At 40.9% G+C, this 14,167-nt stretch overlaps 1 protein-coding gene across 2 annotated transcripts in view; it reads left to right on the top strand.

Moving 5' to 3' along the window:
- LOC122555953 (major facilitator superfamily domain-containing protein 8-like) overlaps positions 1–14,167 on the top strand; it is a 73,522-nt gene that overhangs the window by 49,036 nt on the left and 10,319 nt on the right. Inside the window, exons 8-11 of one of the 2 annotated variants that reach the window (XR_006313401.1) lie at positions 685–768; positions 1,512–1,641; positions 2,881–2,912; positions 9,965–10,095. Coding sequence is in view for 1 of the 2 variants with exons in the window: in XM_043702254.1 (XP_043558189.1) it covers positions 685–768; positions 1,512–1,641; positions 2,881–3,003; positions 9,965–10,095 (468 nt within the window). In the remaining variant the exon portion in view is untranslated. Of the gene's footprint in view, positions 1–684; positions 769–1,511; positions 1,642–2,880; positions 3,004–9,964; positions 10,096–14,167 lie in introns of both variants that reach the window. The other variant, XM_043702254.1, reaches the window with a different exon arrangement.

Below are 14,167 nucleotides of genomic sequence, written 5' to 3'. Positions count from 1 at the left end.
AATCTTCTTCCCGACCTCTCCGCCCCCACCCCCTCTCCGGCCTATCACCCTCTCCTTACCTCCTTCCACCTATCGCATTCCCAACGCCCCTTCCTACCTTTTATCTTAGCCTGCTTGGCACACCTTCCTCATTCCTGAAACGTCGATTCTCCTGCTCCTTGGATGCTGCCTGACCTGCTGCGCTTTTCCAGCAACACATTTTTCAGCTAAAGGCCTGATAACTCTCAGGGCCGGAACTGAGAAGAATTGGTTAAGTCAAACTGATAGATTTAAAAGGAAAGGAAACTCTTTGGATTTTTGAAAATATGTAATATGATAGTGTTGCAAGTAGATGAGATTTTGTCTTGAGTTTCGAAATCTTTCAAGTGATGTTCTATGTAAATAGCTTAATTTTATTTATATTTCTGTTGTGTAATAAACTTCTATCTTAAGCACATAGTTTTAAAACTAAATTGACGGTCTATGTTTCAGTGAAAGACTGCCTGGTTAAATTAAAAGAAAATATGACCTATTAGGCCAAATTTAATTCTGGAGTCTGACGTAGTATCAGTTGGGATCCTAACAATAACACAATTCTTCAGAACTTTTCGGGACAACTGTTTTGAAGTTTTATGTATCTCTGCTTACTTGTGGAGCAAAACACGTTGAAGATGTTTAACCTAACATGCTGAATTTTAATTTCAGACAATGGTTACTCCTATTACACAGAAGTATTTCCAATTTGGTGAATTGGAGAACAGCTTGATGTACTGTATATGTGGAGTAGAAGTAAGTAATAATTCATGTCATGATGAAGTATGGTGCACTTTGCCTTTATTAATCAATCATTTATAGTAATTCTGACAGTATATTTTGGGTGGTCCGACTGTATCGAAGCATAAAATAATTCCTTGGAAAAGAAGGCCTGCTAGCATCGATAACTCTATCAAACAGAACATTTGTTAAATCTACTTGGAATTGATTTAAGTATGTAAATGAGAATGTTACCTTCTTAAATTGGAATTTGCACTCAATGCAATCTTTATTGTAATTAAATTCTTCATTACTTAGAACTTTATCTGACTCTCACATTCCAAACACTGGAATTAAACACATGAATTGAAAGACTGAAATACTTGTCATGAGTAATAATAATGTAATTTTTATTTTATAATTTTAATTTTTTAAGATTAAACATTATCCAGTAATTCATCATAACAGCAAACTGGAATTTAAAAAAAAATTGGATTATGACATCTGGATTAAACAACTTTGAGTTAAGATTATAATTCTATATAGTCATTGGTGGCAGTAGTTACATTCTTTGTGGATAGTGTCTGAACTTGAGCTAATTTACATTATCATACACTCATTGTATGGAATTCTACAAGCTGCTTTACTTAAATGTTGGTAAAAGAAACAAAACTCCAATCTAAGTACAGCTATTATCTAATTATGACATTTAATGTTAGACCAGATGAGCATTGTAGAATTATTTTCTGGCATTATATTCTAACTTTTGTATTTTACAGGTGATAGTTGGATTCTTTCTTGTGAGGTGGTTAAGCACGAAGTTTGCTGATCGAGTAATCCTGGCAGTGGGTCTTCTTATATGTAATATTTCTTGTGTTTGGTGTTTAATTTTCCTGGCAAATCCAAAAGGTAAGAGTTTTGTTGCATTTACTTCTTTTTCTTACTTTCCCTTAGGTTTAAAATAAAACATTCCTCATGCAAATTTAAGTTCTGGTATAGAAAGATTTAATTTCTCGAAGATGCCCGCTACTCCTCCAAGTTGTTTGTCAGTATACTTATTGAGTGATTGATATTTAGAATCAATAGTATTTACATATCAATTAATTAATTTTGCATAGCCCTTACAATTGAAGTGAATTCAAACAAGATGAAATGTGTGCTTCTGTTCTGCATGATGTTAAACAGGTAGGTCACAGAATAAACTTCAGTGATGAATCCAATGATTTTGCATGTACTGTACAATTTTTAAAATAATAAAAAAAGTCAAAACATTTTTACTTGTTTTGATTTTAAACATCCATGATGAGTCCATATAGGTGTTAAGTGTAATGGTAAACTTAAAACACAGTTATATATTATGACTGTGTATTTAAATTCACATGATCTTGATGTGGATGTTGAGACTCTGCTCCACATTTTGAAGGGCTTTTGCCCAAAACATCAATTCTCCTGCTCCTCGGATGCTGCCTGACCTACTGTGCTTTTCCAGCACCATACTCTCGACTTCAGATTTCCAGTGCACTGCAACTCCATTGTAGAAACAAATTCTTCCTTGGAAGATGATCAGGGTCATCAAACATTGATTCCCACTTGCTGAATCTTTGGCGGTGCAGCTCCAGGACCATTGCTTTACTTTTTAAAAAACAAAATTGGCCATGGCATGTAGCTGTCACTGGCTGGATGAGTATTTGTTTCCAGTCCCTAATTGCCCCAATCTGAGTGCCATGCTTGAACATTTTAAGAGTCACCCACATTTCTGTGGGCCTGGAATCACAAAGGCACAATACATTTATTTCTCTAAAGAACATTGATGAACGGGAGAGAATTTTATGACAATCAACACTGGTTATATGGTTGACATTAAGCTCGATTTAAACTTGTTTTCATTGAATTCACATTTCTGCCATTGTTGGATTTGAAATCTTATCCCCAGAGCATTAGCTTATCCTCTGGGTTGTTAATCCAGTGATAGTACTAGTGCACCACTTCATAAAATTTCAGGATAAATAGCCACCATTCCAGCTGCTCCTATACTATTTATATGGTACCACTAATTCAAATAAATTGCACTTTATTGGAATCCATTATGTGTAAATGTTTTTTACTTGTTTTAGAAGTATGAACCTGTTGTCTTTTGTCTCTTTGCAGGGAGTTTTGCCATGTTGCTAACAGAGTTTGTGGTAGGTGTGTTTCTCCAAATTCTGGGGTTGCCATTTGTTGCAGTTTCTCAAGTGTCTTTGTTTTCAAAAGTTACAGCAGAGAAAACACAAGGTCAGTGGGTGTGGTTTCTCTTCCCCACTCCCAGTTTTTATGATGAGTGCTTATGTTGGCATTTGGTTTTATTGTATCCTAACACCCACAAAGCATGGCACACCATTTTTAGCATAACTAATTTGTTGTAGCTTGCAGGTTCGGGAATTATGTTTTGTGTCTTTTGATGAAAGTTCACTATTATTATCACCATTTCGAATGTTGAGTTCTAACATGGACAGATCTATGTATTGCTTTAAGTTTAATTTGTATTTTGATATGGTCTGCGTAAGGGGAATTATAGTGTGACTTTCATTTTTAAATTTGTGTTAACTGGTGCAGAGGTGGTTAAAGTTTGTTGATGCTCATATTTTCAATGATGTTATTCCTCATGCGGTGAAGTGCTGGAAATGAAGTTCCACTATTCCCTGAAAGGTCATAGTAGTTCAGGATTTTAATGAAGTGTGCAAAAGTCACCCAATTTACCTGCCTTGTTAGACCCAGCTTGACAGTAAAACAAAAGACCAGGTTTCTGTACTTAAGAAGTTCTATTTGATACAAGTAATTAGATTTTAGCTGCAGGTAAAGACCTAAGAATGGTTGATATATAACTCTTAGTTAGAACCCTAACTCCTATAAGATCATAAAATTTAGGAGTTGAGTGAGGCCATTTGGTCCATCAGGTCTGCTTCACCATTTGATCATGACTGACATGTTTCTCAACCCCATTCTCCTGCCTTCTCCCTGTAACTTTTGATCGTCTTACCAATCAAGAATCTATCTGTCTCTGCCTTAAGTATACTCAATGATGTGACCTCTGCAACAATGAACTCCACAGATTCACCATCCTCTGGTTGAAGAAATTCCTCCTCATCCCAGTTCTAAAGTGTCGTCCCTTCATTGAGGCTGTGCTGTTGGGTCTCATACTAGTGGAAACATCTTATCCACATCCACACTATTCAGGTCGATCAGTATTCTGTAAGTTTCAATCAGATCACCCCTCGTCCTAAACTCCACCAAATATAGATCCAGAGTCCTGAACCACTCCACATCCTCAGGATCATCCTTGTAAATCTTCTCTGGAGCCACACCAAAGCCAGAACATCCATCTTTAGATATGGGGCCCAAAACTGCTCACACTATTCCAAATAAAGTTCCTCTAGCAGACAAAATGAATTATTATTGTGTTTGGAGTGAAAAATTGGAAAAGCAATTCAATGGTCCCTGTTTACAGGATTTAAAAGGATGATTTGTTCTGTTTACCGAGATTTGCAGATTTTCAACCTTGCTTCAGGTACTTTCACTTCCCTTGCAGGAGGTTTGGAGCAACTAGTTCACAAATTATGAAGTTTTTGACCTATTGGTTAAAAGCCCAGCAATGTTGGAGAGAAAATAAACTGGCTTGCTTTAGGTATGTTTCTGTGCGGCGATAGAGAGAAAGCATCTTCCCTTTCATGGCTTCAAGCCAGATTGTTCACGTCCATGGAACTGTTCAGCTGCTGAGGAGTCAATCACAAGGTTATTGATAGATAAAAGGCTATTGATTAGTCTTCAATAGATGGTCAGCACTCCACAGAGCTGTTAGCCACTTGTTGCTGGCCAAGTCTCACTTTATGGAGCAAGTGAGGACTGTAGATGCTAGAGATCAGAGTTGAGAGTGGGTGTTGGAAAAGCACAGCAGGTTAGGCAGCATCGGAGGAGCAGGAGAATCGATGTTTCGGGCAAGAGCCGAATGAGGCTTGTGAGCCGAGGGGGTGGAGAGATAAATGGGAAGGGGGTGGGCTGGGGGGGTAAGGTAGTGCACACTCCTTGATGTCAGTTTGTTTGCAATTAACCTAACTTGACGAATTGACAAGGAGCAGTGTGAACAACACCTAAAATGTGTTAGTTACCTGATTTCGAGATGTGTAGCAAACCCTTTCATAATGTTTGGTTCTTAAAGCAATCCTTTTCCCGTTCAGTACACAACCAAAAGTCCAGAAAGAAATGTAGAAAAATATGGTTTTTACAGTGAAGATTTACTGTGTTGGAGTAGAGTTTGAAGTAAGCAGTTCAGTGCATTAGAAACAAAGGTAAAAGAGAAAAAAGAACTGTTGCTACCTAGTGACATGAATCCAATTTAGTCATAGAGCTGTACAGTATGGAAACAGACCCTTCGGTCTAACGCGCCCATGCCGACCAGTCATTCTAAATTAATCTAGTCCCATTTGCTAGCATTTGGCCCATACATGCACCACCCTCTGTGTGAAGAAGTTGCCACTTAGGTGCCTTTTAAATCTTTCCCCTCTCACCTTAAACATATGCCCTCTAGATTTGGGCTTCCCTACCCTGGGGGAGAGACCTTGGCTGTTCACCCTATCCATGCCCCACATGATTTTATAAACTTCTGTAAGGTCACCCCTCAATCTCTGATGCTCCAGGGAAAATAGACCCAGCCTATTCAGTCTTTCCCTATAGCTCAAATCCTCCAGCCCTGGCAACATCCTTGTAAATCTTTTCTGAACTCTTAAGCTTCATAACATCCTTCCCTTAGGAGGGAGACCAGAATTGCACACAGTATTCCCAAACTGTCCTAAACAACTGCAACATGACCCCCTAACTCCAATACTCAATGCACTGACCAATAAAGGCAAACATAGCACACACCACCTTAACTATCCTATCTACCTGTGCCTCCACTTTCAAGGAGCTATGAACCTGCACTCCAAGGTCTCAGCAACACTTTTCAGGATCTTGCCATTAAGTGTATGTGCCCTGCCCTGACTGCCGTTCCAAAATGCAGCATTTCACAATTATCTAAATTTAAACTCGCTCTGCCACTCCTTGCTTCATTGGCACATCTGATCAAGGTCCTTTTTTTACTCTAAGGTAACATTCTTTGCTGTCCACGACACCACCAATTTTGGTGTCATCTGCAAACTTACTAACCATACCTCCTGTGTTCACATCCAAATTATTTATATAAATGATGAAAAGCAGTGGACCTGCATCAATCCTTGCAGCACACCGCTGGTCACAGGCCTCCAGGCTGAAAAGCAACCCTCCATCACCACCCTCTGTCTCCTACTTTTGAGCCAGTTATGTATCCAAATGGCTAGTTCTCCCTTGAGTCTATGTGATCTAACCTTGTGAACCATTCTACCATGAGGACCCTATCGAATGCCTTGTTGAAATCTATATTGACCATGTCCACCTCTCTACCTTCTTTAATCCTCTTCTTTATTTCCTCAAAAAACTCAATCATGTTTGTGCATGGGCAATCATGTCTCACTATCGTCGAAAGTCAGAACCAGCCAGAATGAAAAGTTGATGTTAATATACCAGTCTTCAAAACCAGGCTGGGAAAAATGTTTTGAGTAGCTTAAAAAAACTCCAGAAGCAGTAAATTGCTGGAAGCTAGGTATGGGAAACTCGTATGTTTTCCCTACAACTGTTTAGAAGATCCAAAAGAAGGATACTTCAGAAACCATCTAAAGCCGTAACAACTAATCAAGATATTTTAAAGTGGAGACATAGCAGTAGCCATTACTGAGATTTAAGTAAGAGAAATTTAAGGTTGTTCTTGAGGGTAAAGGAATTGTAGCTTTTCTTCTGGTATTTGTATTAAGGCCATTACAAATATTTCTTCTATGATGTAATTTAATTTTATCTTTTCTGTGTAGTGAACTTTGATTTTTTTTTTGCTAAAAGTAAATAGAGAGCCTCTTAATACGTTCAATGACTGACAACTATTTTATGCAAGGCAACTCTCACTTCACGATCTGACTTTCCCAGTATTACCATCAGCTGGGATCATGATTTTATCACCAATTATTCCAAAAGTCCTTTTAACATTATTAGCACCACATTTTAAGAATTTGTGTTTAATAATGCAATTTTGAACTTGTAAACCGTGGTGTTGTTTCACTAATTAGACGAAGGAAAGCCACTTACATCATCCATGTGCAAAGTAATGTCATCAGCAGTAGGGCTTCTTGTGGCATCATTTCATTCCCAACTCTTATCTATAAATAAAGTAGCCCATGGTAGAGGATTGTAGGACCAGACTGATCATGCTTGGCTTGTTCTGACATAGCCACTAATATTTAAAACAGCTACAACGAAACAATTAGTTACATAGCTGACAAAATAGTTTTCTACCACAGGATTCTGGATGTTAACTGTCAATAGTTTGAGGAAGGGAAGTCTTTTTTTGTATCATTCTGTCATGCAGTCCTTTGATATTGATATTGTGCTTAAGTCTTCATTATCAAGGTGAACCAGAAGCAGGAGGAAGGGAAAATGATGAGGGGAAGATGGTGTTTCAGTCTTGACAACCCTCAGAAGAGTTCTCCTTAAGGAAGCAGCAGTTTAGTCAGGAAATGTGGAAGGATCTATTTATCTAGTTTGCATCTTCACAAATGCAAACTAGATATTTCTTGACATTAAACTTCAATAAAAGTAGTTTTGTTGCATGAAACAGCATGCCAGGTTGGATAATTTGTGCAAATTTATTTATTCCCACTGGGCTTATTCCTAGTGCTTGTAAACTGTTCTTAAACGGATCCTAGTAGTTGTAACAGGGGGATACCTGAGGTCTTCTGAAATTTGAATCTGCAGGCCCAGGGTAATTAATTTGCCAGTTGGTATTTCCCTATTATTACACTCCACTTTCATGCACACTTTCAACAGACTCCTATAGCATCTTAAGGGTAATAAACTAGGGATCTTCAGGGCCCAGGGAAATACGTAGATATTCTCACTGAGGTTGTTAAACTTCCACAGTACAAGAGTTTTAAGAGCTGTCTTTTTACATGCCTGCACTAAGCAGATACCTAATTGCAGCATGCAATCCAAACATGCTCCTTTTTTGTTACAACCACGTAGCAATTAATATCCAATATGCCACTTTCTTTTTCAAATTGAGTACTATCTTTCTGGCCCATTTATTTCAGTATCTCTGTTGTCTGTTTTAAAGAGCATTCAGTTTTATATTTGAGTCCAGGTCCCCCTTATACCTGATTTGAGGTCTGACGTTTACCTCGTGGTAAGATGTTCCCCATATCTGAGCCGATCCAAGGCTTATAGGCTAGAGAGATATTGCTCGATTGGCTTTGCTAATATAAATTTATAGCAGTGCCAGAACCTGAATTGTTTTTTTTATTCATTCATAGGATGAGGGCGTCAATGGCTAGGCCAGCATTTATTGCCCATCCCTAGTTAAGAATCAACCACATTGCTGTAGGTCTGGAGTCACATGTAGGCCAGACCACATAAGGAAGGTAGTTTCCTTCCCTAAAGGACATGAGTGAACCAGATGGGTTTTTCCCCAACAATTGACCGTGGATTCATGGTCATCATCAGAAACTTAATTCTGGAAATTTATTGAATTTAAATTCCACCATCTGCCGTGGCAGGATTTGAACCTAGGTCCCAGGACATTACCTGGGTCTCTGGATCAACAGTCCTGTGATAATTCCACTTGGCCATTATCCTCTCGTGTTCTGTAGGGCCCATTGGCTTTAAATGTTCTGTCTTTTAGCGCTAACTTTTCTGTACTTTGTGTAAAAACTGGCCCTTGTCAGTAAATTGCAACTAGACCATGTTTTCCCAAACTCTTAAAATGCAGGTTGTAATTTTTAATTATGGTATTTCTAAAATAATGCAAACTTTGTTTGAGAAGGTAGTTTACATTCTTGGCGGAAGTGAGGACTGCAGATGCTGGAGATCAGAGCTTAAAAATTTTGTTGCTGGAAAAGCGCAGCAGGTCAGGCAGCATCACAGGAACAGGAGAATCGGCGCTATCTTGTGCTCCCACGAGAAGGTTGAACAGTTCATCCACTTTACTAACATCTTCCACCCCAACCTCAAATTTACCTGAACCATCTCAGACTCCTCCCTCGCCTTCCTAGACCTCTCCGTTTCTATCTCTGACAACCGACTCAACATGGACGTTTACTATAAACCGACTGACTCCCACAGCTATCTAGAATACACCTCCTCCCACCCTGCCCCCTGTAAAACGCCATCCCATATTCCCAATTCCTTCACCTTCGCCGCATCTGCTCCCAGGAGGACCAATTCCAATACCGAACAACCCAAATGGCCTCCTTCTTCAAAACCGCAATTTCCCCTCAGATGTGGTTGACTATGCTCTCCACCACATCTCCTCCACTTCCCGCCCCTCCAATCGCCACCAGCACAGAACCCCACTGGTCCTCACCTAGCACCCCACCAACCTCCAGATACATCGTATCATCCTTCATCATTTCTGCCATCTCCAAACAGACCCCACCACCAAGGATATATTTCCCTCCCCACCCCTATCAGCGTTCCGGAAAGACCACTCCCTCCGCGACTCCCTCGTCAGATCCACATACCCACCAACCCAACCTCTACTCCCGGCACCTTCCCCTCCAACCGCAAGAAATGCAAAACGTGCGCCCACACCTTCCCCCTCACTTCCCTCCAAGGCCCCAAGGGATCCTTCCATATCCATCAGAAATTCATCTGCACCTGCACACACATCATTTACTGCATCCGCTGCACCCGATGTGGCCTCCTCTACATTTGGGAGACAGGCCACCTACTTGCGGAACATTTCAGAGAACACTTCTGGGACACACGCACCAACCAACCCAATCGTCCCGTGGCTGAACACTTTAACTCCCCCTCTCACTCCGTCAAGGACATGCAGGTCCTTGGCCTCCTCCATCGCCAGACCATGGCAACACGACACCTGGAGGAAAAGCACCTCATCTTCTGCCCAAGAACCCTCCAACCACAAGGGATGAATGCAGATTTCTCCAGCTTTCTCATTTCCCCTCCCCCCACCTTTTCTCAGTCCCAACCCTCAGACTCAGCACCGCCTTCTTGACCTGCAATGATTCTCCTGTTACTTTGATGCTGCCTGACCTGCTGCGCTTTTCCAACAACACATTTTAAGTTTACCTTCCTGTTCTCCATGAATGACTAAATCCCATTGCATCCTTTTCCTTTGCAGGATTCAGTCAAGGATTGCGCCGTTCAATTGGAGGACTTGCCACAATATTGGGGCCCATGTGGGCAGGCGGTTTAACTAATAACCTTTACATAATGTTGGGAGTCATGATGGGTCTTCTGACACTTCTGACTGTAAGTTAAATGGAATTAGGAATAGTTACTGTTTCTTGATGTAATTTCTGGTTTGTAAATTGGAAAATCAGCTGCTAATACAAATTTTCCTTTTACTTTACCAATCTCAATAGTTATGTCAATAAATACAGACCAAAAAAAATACAGCTTTCCACAGTGAAGTCAAATGCTTTGTACATTAAGACTTCACATCCTGCCTCAAATCCATTATATTGCTTTGCACTTTGAAGTGTCAGAGACATTTCAGTTCTGCTGTTGACCACAGAAAAACTGTGCAGTGGGTAGCAGCTGGGAACTTGAAGCCTCAGCTGATGTTTTGTAATTCCCATCTTTGGACGAGGATCACAAGTACAACTTTAGAATCTGTGCTAAACTTCTAAGTTTCAACTAATGAACTTTGGACTTTGCTGCTCTATTGTAGATCAACTGTTTGCTTAGTCATCAGAGAATCCTGTGGATTCATTTCTATCTGTGATATTGCAGACTAGTTAATTTTTTGATAAATAACGTGGGTCAGAGCATAAGTAAACTTTTCTGTTTTAATAATGGATTGAAGAGTGCATAAACTAACTTATTAACATCTGAAGGTTTGTGTTAAAATTTAGAAAGCAATATAACATAGAACAAAGAACATAGAAAAGTACAGCACAGAACAGGCCCTTTGGCCCACGATGTAGTGCAGTGGTTTAATCCTAATGTAAAATATAATAACTTAACCTACGCACCCCTCAACTCACTGCAATCCATGTGCCTGTCCAGCAGTCGCTTAAATGTCCCTAATGACTCTGCTTTCATCACCACCACTGGCAATGCATTCCATGTATTCACAACTCTCTGCAAAAGAACCTACCTCTGACATCTCCTCTATACCTTTCTCCTAATATTTTAAAACTATGACCCCATGTACCAGTCAATCCAGCCCTGGAGAAAAGTCTCTGGCTATTGACTCTATCTATTCCTCTCATTATCTTGTGTACCTCGATCAGGTCTCGTCTCTTCCTCCTCCTCTCCTCTCCAGAGAGAAAAGTCCATGTTTATTCAACCTTTCTTAATAAGCCAAGTCCTCTAGTCCAGGCAGTATCCTGGTAAACCTTCTTTGCATCCTCTCCAAAGCCTCTATATCTTTCCTATAGTATGGCGACCAGAGATGGACACAATATTCTAAGTGTGGTCTCACCAGGAATTTGTAGAGCTTTAGCAAAACTTCGCGGCTCTTAAACTCGATCCCCATGTTAATGAAAGCCAAAATACCATTAGCTTTCTTAACAACCCTGTCCACTTGGGTGACAACTTTGAGGGATCTATGTACTTGCACACCCAGATCCCTCTGTTCCTCCACACTGCCAAGAATCCTGCCTTTAATCCTATATTCGGCATTCGAGTTCGACCTTCCAAAATGCATCACTTCGCATTTATCCAGGCTGAACTCCATCTACCATTTCTCAGCCAAGCTCTGCATCCTGCCTATATTGTGCTGTAGCCTGCAATAGCCTTCGATACTATCGACAACACCTCCAACCTTTGTGTCCTCTGCAAATTTACTAACCAATCCCTCGACCTCCTCATCCAAGTCATTTATAAAAACTACAAAGAGCAAAGGCCCAGGAACAGAGCCCTCTGGGACCCCGCTCATCACTGACCTCCAGGCAGAATACTTTCCATCTACAACTACTCTCTGCTTTCTGTCAGACTATTCAAAAATAGCCTGATATTGTCGTGCTCACAAAAATTATATTTTCCAGCATATGATCAGGACTCCTTCATCAACTATTCCTGAGTATGTTCTGTTCTTTTGGAAGAACAGACTGACTGAAGTGGTGGCACAATATTGAACATTCACTGCCCCTCACTTTACACAGTTTCGTTACCTGCACGTCTACGTCCTCATGAGGTTGACCCCAGATTTCCCTTCACAGCCCCACTGAGTCATGTGGTCCTTCCAATAGGTGGAGAATTTCTATTATAGTGCAATTCATCTTTTTTTGTTGTTCTGTGTGGAATACAAGGTACTGTTAGGAGGGAGTGATCCTGAAAAATTCAAGATTGACTCAGGGCTCCATCAAGACTGGTAACATTAGATTAGACATAGGCAAGGGAACCATCTGTACCTCTAGCCCCTTCCAAAAATACCCTGAAAGCCTTCTCTGCATTTTTCTTGAACAGAACCAGACTGGACTTTGTTCTCACATAGAACATAGAACAATACAGCACAGAACAGGCCCTTCGGCCCACAATGTTGTGCCGAACATTTGTCTGAGCTTAAGCACCCATCCATGTACCTATCCAATTGCCGCTTAAAGGTCAAAGATTCTGACTCTACCACTCCCACAGGCAGCGCATTCCATGCCCCCACCACTCTCTGGGTAAAGAACCCACCCCTGACATCTCCCCTTGTAACACACTGTTGTACCCGGGGAAAAAGTTTCTGACTGTCTACTCTATCTATTCCTCTGATCATCTAATAAACCTCTATCAAGTCACCCCTCATCCTTCGCCGTTCCAATGAGAAAAGGCCTAGCACTCTCAACCTATCCTCGTACGACCTATTCTCCATTCCAGGCAACATCCTGGTAAATCTTCTCTGCACCCTCTCCAAAGCTCCCACATCTTTCCTAAAGTGAGGCGACCAGAAATGCACACAGTACTCCAAATGTGGCCTAAACAAAGTCCTGTACAGTTGCAACATCACTTCACAACTCTTGAATTCAATCCCTCTGCTAATGAACGATAATACTCCATAGGCCTTCTTACAAACTCTATCCACCTGAGTGGCAACCTTCAAAGATCTATGTACATAGACCCCAAGATCCCTCTGTTCCTCCACCTCACTAAGAACCCCACCGTTAACCCTGTATTCCGCATTCTTATTTGTTCTTCCAAAATGGACAACCTCACACTAGGCAGGGTTGAACTCCATCTGCCACTCCTCAGCCCAGCTCTGCATCATATCTAAGTCCCTCTGCAGCCGACAACAGCCCTCCTCACTGTCCACAACTCAACCTATCTTCGTATCATCTGCAAATTTACTGACCCACCCTTCGACTCCCTCATCTAAGTCATTAATAAAAATTACAAACAGCAGAGGACCCAGAACTGATCCCTGCGGAACTCCAATTGTAACTGGGCTCCAGGCTGAGTATTTACCATCTACCACCACTCTCTGCCTACGACCGGTTAGCCAGTTTTCTATCCAATTGGCCAAATTTCCCTCTATCCATGCCTCCTGACTTTCCGCATAAGCCTACCATGGGGAACCTTATCAAATGCCTTACTAAAATCCATGTACACTACATCCACTGCTCTACCCTCATCCACATGCTTGGTCACCTCCTCGAAGAATTCAATAAGACTTGTAAGGCAAGACCTACCCTTCACAAATCCGTGCTGGCTGTCCCTAATCAAGCAGTATCTTTCCAGATACTCATAAATCCTATCCCTCAGTACCCTTTCCATTACTTTGCCTACCACAGAAGTAAGACTAACAGGCCTGTAATTCCCGGGGTTATCCCTATTCCCTTTTTTGAACAGGGGCACAACATTCGCTACTCTCCAGTCCCCTGGTACCACCCCCGTTGACAGTGAACTGTTTGGGCGAACTCACAACACAGAAACAACAAGTGAATTGTTTTAAGTGTGGCCTAGAGAAAGTCTGCAGTAGTGAGTAGAGTGGGTTCTTTCTTGATTATATGTTTTTTGAGATATGTATCTTGATTAAACTTAAAATATAAGCCATAACTATTAATTTAACCTGGGGCAGTGTTTTGTAGACGAATAAGACGGTGTTATTTTCTAGGTCTGTAGATTGTGAAGGAGCAAAAATGGCCTTTAGTAGAGTGATATACGCTTCTTGTCAGATGTGGGAGTTTAAGGAGAGTTTATGGGTTACTGCGGATTATATCTGCAATAAATGCGGTTGGTTGCGAATCCTATCAGATCGAATGGATTGGTTAGAGAGACAGTTAGAGGCAATGAGGAATTTGCAACAGTAATGATATGTGATGGATGGCAGTTAGAGGAAGGGGGGACGTCTCAGATACAGCCACATAGATGGATTAACTCTAGGAAAGGTAAG

Source organism: Chiloscyllium plagiosum, chromosome 13, assembly GCF_004010195.1.
Source record: "Chiloscyllium plagiosum isolate BGI_BamShark_2017 chromosome 13, ASM401019v2, whole genome shotgun sequence".
NCBI classification, from domain to species: Eukaryota; Metazoa; Chordata; class Chondrichthyes; order Orectolobiformes; family Hemiscylliidae; genus Chiloscyllium; species Chiloscyllium plagiosum.
The sequence above is the reverse complement of the archived record's forward strand: the minus strand, read 5'-3'. Positions and strand labels throughout refer to the sequence as shown.